The sequence below is a fragment of the Daphnia magna genome, linkage group LG2 (assembly GCF_020631705.1).
Source record: "Daphnia magna isolate NIES linkage group LG2, ASM2063170v1.1, whole genome shotgun sequence".
Classification (NCBI taxonomy): domain Eukaryota; kingdom Metazoa; phylum Arthropoda; class Branchiopoda; order Diplostraca; family Daphniidae; genus Daphnia; species Daphnia magna.
Window position 1 is genome coordinate 10,111,464 of NC_059183.1, and position 5,404 is coordinate 10,116,867.

The window sequence follows — 5,404 nt, forward strand, 5'->3', positions numbered from 1 at the left end:
ATTCGCTCCGATCAAGACGTCTATTTGGCTGGGTCCTGCTTTCCGCTCAGTATTCTGTCGTCGGCTAGTTGGTATCCTTGTCTCCAAAGTTCGCTGACGAATTCTATCTTACTTGACCCAGCAATTTTCCCGATTTCGGGTTGCTCTATTGCTTCAAGTTCAATATCTTCCGCCTGTGGGATTGTTCCGCGAAGTCGTAGCTTTCTTACGCTTCTTTCCTTTTCTGGATGGTTGTGTCACACTGCCTGCAGTTTCAGATTGATTTTTCCGACTTCTTGTAGCCCTAAAGTCTGTGCTAATTCACTCCTAACAAGGGTTGCATTTGATCCTTGATCGATATAGACGATAGCTTTATGCCACCCGTTTGGACCCTCCACTACCACCGTTGCCGTCTGGACGGATACGCCACCAAATAGGCGTGCTTCGATTGAGAGAGGAGCGTCATCTGCTACTTTTAACATTGGAGACGCTGCCACAGTTGCTATCACCGATTTCGGCTTTACTGCTTTGTTGCAGATAGACGTGTGGTGACCCTGTCCGCACTTGTAGCACTTTCTTGTACTCCAACACTCTCTCACCTGATGATTTTGTCCCAGGCACTTCAAACACCTTTTTTCTTTCTTGATTAGCTCCAGTTTCTTCTCTAGAGTGATATCACATTTTGCCGTGGAATTTTTATCATTGCAGAATAAACATCTTCTTTTGACCGCAGCATACTGTTTCCTGTCTCTAGGATATTCTGTAGCAGTGCCTGTGACTGCTAGTTCAGCTGCCGTAGGTGTGGTGGCAAATGTAACTCTTTGCGTCTTTTCGCTTGCTTCTGGTCTTGTTTTCTTCTTTTCTTGCTTCTCGGTTGAGTAAGCATACTCCCAATCTCCAGCTATTGAGTCGATGAAGGTAAAGAAATCTGTTAATGTCTTGTGGAACTGCCTGGTTTTTCCATGCCATCGGGTTTTTAGTTCAATTAGCAGTTTGCTTGTCAAGATCTCCATAATTGCTTCATTCTGAGCTGTTTGTTGGTCTAAACTGCCGAAGTTCAAAGCATGGCCCATTGCCTTGTCATTTAGTTTCCGTAGTCCTTTAAAGTCCTCTTGATGTTCTACTCTTGGAAGTTCTGTTATGGTAATGTAATGGTCTGCTTTTACCGATCTCGGATTGTTGTACTTTCCAGTTAAAATATCTATTGCTTTGTTATAATTGTTATCTGTCAGATCCAAGTACGATATCGCACCAGCTGCGTCCTCCGTTGAATGCACTTTCAGTCTGCTGAATTTCTCGATGGGTCTCATTGACGGATTCTCGTGGATCAGTGTGCGAAAGATTGCCCACCAATCCTCCCACTTGCTGAGATCCACATCAAATTTGGTGATTTCTATCCGTGGTAACAGATGTGCGATGTTCTACGGGGTTGAAGGTACAGTATCCTGCACAAAAAGGTGAACACCGATTTATTTTGAATAAGCCATCTGTGGCTAGAAAATTGTAATAGTTTACCTTTTTAAGGAGAGGTACGGCGGTTTTGGCGCAAAATCATCATAAGGGGGGTTGGGTAATGTCAGTCCAGACACTTTTTTTTGCCCTAGGTATTAAATGTCTGGAAAAAGTGTAGACTGTATCATCGGTAGACTCCCCTACCCCCCGGCAAAGTAGAAAAATTTTTGCAATACAAAATAGAGTCTTTCCATTACTCGTTATTGTCATTATCGGGTCGGGTAATCCGACCGAAATTCAACTTCTTGAGGATTTCTTCTTGCCACACTTGCTTAGAATTCGGACTCCAATACCTGAAGAACGAATTCTTCCTCTTCCTCTCTCTTCACCGTAACCACTTGACCTTCAGCACGGTCTTCAATTGCCACCTTGACGTTCTTCTTGTCTTTTTCTGGTACTCTTGCCCTCGCTGCGAAAATGTTGGAAACAATGATGGTCCTTACTGGGCGTACCTGTGGTGGATGTTGCTCACGATATCGTGCTGGGCCTAGGCTCCTTAGTGGTTGTGGTATCAGTCTCGGTGCCGGCGTCGGTGTTGGATGGAAGTTGGATGTGAGGGTAGATCTGCTGCTCTTCTACCACAACTATTGGCTGCCGTTGTTCTTCTGGCTTCAGTAATTCCAGATATCTGGCCTTGTCTGCATCGACTTGAAGATTGATGACTACTACAGCATCCCTGTGAGGCAGATATCTGATGGCCACGTTGTAGAAACCAGTTTCATATAAAGCCAACTTCTCGACAATATGCACTCCAGGTGGTAGAGGTTGATAGGGCCTGGTAGGTGTAGGATGCAGTGGATGAGGTCGTTCCCCAAACTTTACTTGTGCGTGGAATTCTCCTAACCTCCTAATTTTCCCCAGGTACTGTGGAACAGGGTTAGCAAAGAGATCTTAACCTATAACGTAGACTTAATATACTATCATCTTCTGGTGCTCTTCGAAGGTGTATGGTCTTTGCCTAGGGAGCATTGCCTATAGAGTAGTGTGACAACGGCGATTAGGACCAAATGGGAATGGTTAGTTAGGAAACAGATAGGTAAAAAAACCTTACACCATAAATTAATAGTGGGCTGAAAATTTTTCCCAACACGTGATTCCTTACAACACGGGTTAAATCTCTCCCTCAAAGTCTACACTTTAAATTACGCCAATTACTTGGACGATATCTTCAGTCTCAAAAAAATTCGAAGGACCATGAAAAGTATTAAATCTTAATAATAACGCTAATACCTGCGATTAAATACCTTTGTGAGTTTAACTTAGGCAGGTTCTACCACTGATATTATTGAAACCGACTTTTGACACAAATAATGGCGTCTGCTTCTACACGGGGAAAAATTATAACAGCGGCTATTGCCGATATCGGCCACCAAGAAGGCTCTGCTTGGCAGCGCCTCTGGCGGCCTACACAAAGTTTACAATTACAACATACATTACAAGTAAAAAATAATAGGCCGTCTGACGGGCCTTCCAAATTTAGAAAATCTCTCTTCAGGTTGACTTTGACAATCCGCAACAGATATACAATGAGGGGGAAATCAACCAAGAGAAAATTAGTGGCGGAAGAAGTCGTCGCATTAAAAAATCTTTTCCGTGGTTCAAACGCTATGGCAGAACTGAAACAAATTGAATTAGAGCTTCACAAAGATTATGTTTTCTATCCGAAAGTTAGGTTGAGGAATGGAGGTTTTTTCACCACTTCTAGCTATGCTCGTCCCCAAAAGCGAATAAAATTTTATTCTTTATTGAAGAATGGCGATTTTTTTATAATAGAAAAAAATATTTGTCGTTGAAAATCACGCTTCGCTCGTTGGACCACCTATTTTTTTGTTTGCTTACAAATTTGGAACGGTCCGAAAGGACGTACTTTCTCCCCCTCGAATTGGTTCCATATTGATAGACAAAACAGCTAGGCAAACCACTAGGCTAGTGGGTAGGGGTAAGGAGCTTGTTGCTATTTGTGTTGAGAGCGTCAGCAAAAATGTGTAGTATTGATTGAAAAGTATGATACGATTGTGCTTACTGCTATCCCTAATTCTTATGAAACGGACTTATTGTAATTTCTTCCGGCCAATGTATATATAAAATAATACTAATTCTTTCATGTCGTTTTGGCATTTACATATTCATCTAATATTGAATTATATTTATTTTTTTCATCGGTATTCGAAGACCAAAATTACAATTTTACTAAAATCCGAAGTAAATTAGAAATTGATTATAAAACCTGTTGTGAAATATCCGATAAACATGGCAACATTGAGAATACAAAAAAATGTAAAAGCTGTCTGCTAGGAGCTTCATTAGGTCAGTTATATTAGCACGTGACGAGATAGGTCACTCTGGAATTCAGCCTTGTAATAGTGTAGCTATTTAACTAATTTTATCATCCAGTGCATAGCTTCTACATTAGTGTTGGCGATTATCTAATTTGGTTAGATACAAATGATCTACGCCCACTTTTAGATAACGATATGATTATCGATAAAGTATCTAATTATCCCCATCTACTGGACAAAAAATATACTGCGTACATGATTGTATCAATATAAAAAACACGGTTAACATAATATTTAAAAATTATATGCAAAAGGGATTGTGAGTTGTGGTAACCACGGTACTACTAACAAGCCTCAAACAGTAAAACCAAAAAATTGCTGTTTTTCTAATTTGCATCGATAGTCGTCAACAAGAACTTTATGGCGGCGAGACTTTGTAATAATCTAGTTTGTAGTAGCGCTAGCGAGTTCTAATCCAGAAGCGACTGTAAATTTTTTCTTGATGATTGGCTCTTGAAAATACATTTTTAACGCATTTAAAAGCTAGCAGACGACGGAAAGATTAGATTTTTGTTTACAATTTGTATCGATACTACCAAACAGCAATTAATCTTTTTTATGCTGAATGTTGTTTATAGACTGCTGGTGCAGTGGTATGATACAAGGCTAGTGATACTGAGGCAGTGGGTTCAAACCTTATCGAAGAAACTTTTTCAGCGTTTTTATTGTTGGGAAAAGCTTGCTCAAATGATTTTTAATGGGATTTTATAAATCGGTTGTATAACAGACCTATATTTTTTGAATTCTAATGTTTTTTATTGTAATTTGAATTAGAAATTAATTTAATTTAAAAAGAATTAGTCATTGCTGTTGCAACCCTGATATTAATAGTAAACAAATTTACTATCCAGCCAAATATAGTGTTACAGACGACGATAATTTTAGATTTTCGTCTGCATTTTGTATCGATACTAACCAACAACAGTCAATTCTTTTTAATTTACGTAATATTTACGAACTTGAATGGCATAGTGGTATAAGACGATGCTCTTGACAACAAGAATCCGTGTTCGATCCCAATAAACAACATAACTTTTTTTATTGCACCTTAGTCTGGGAAAATGGTGATTTGACAGTCGTAATCGTTGATAATTTGAAGGTTTGACTTTTACTATTTTCTATTTTATTTTCTATTTGGAAAATTATATCGATTGTCGTTCATATAGTTTACTTTAACTATAGCATAAACTGAATAATATTGCAGGCCACTAAAGCTCTGTGGTATCATACAGTATTTGGGATTCAAAGTATCGAAGATCAAATCTCACTCCATCCACATCTTTTATTTCATTTATTTTTCGTGTTCTTTGCGTTTGGACTATTTTGCAATTAGAAATCGTATTAATTTTTTCGTTAAGCATGAAAAATAAAAAAATTCGATATAAAATTCGATAAAAATATAGATAAAACTAGCTTTGTAACATACTGTTTAGCCTTAAGAAAAGCAGACGATGATCAGTTCAGATTTGTATTGTGCAATTTATATCGATACTCGGTAACAAAATAATTGTTCTTTGCATGAAACACTTATTTATCTTCTCAGTAGCTCTGTGGATGAAGACAGCAATCGAATG

At 38.7% G+C, this 5,404-nt stretch overlaps 1 protein-coding gene across 1 annotated transcript; it reads right to left on the bottom strand.

The window, feature by feature from the left end:
* Positions 1-236: 236 nt before the first annotated feature.
* LOC116936783 lies at positions 237-1,289 on the bottom strand. Its single transcript, XM_032943940.2, has one exon. It carries the CDS (start codon positions 1,287-1,289, stop codon positions 237-239), a length of 1,053 nt encoding a protein of 350 aa, XP_032799831.2.
* Positions 1,290-5,404: the final 4,115 nt, after the last annotated feature.

Coding starts and splice junctions, on each gene's coding strand:
- LOC116936783 (XM_032943940.2), bottom strand. CDS start 1,289: ATGAGACCCATCGAGAAATTCAGCAGACTGAAAGTGCATTCAACGGAG.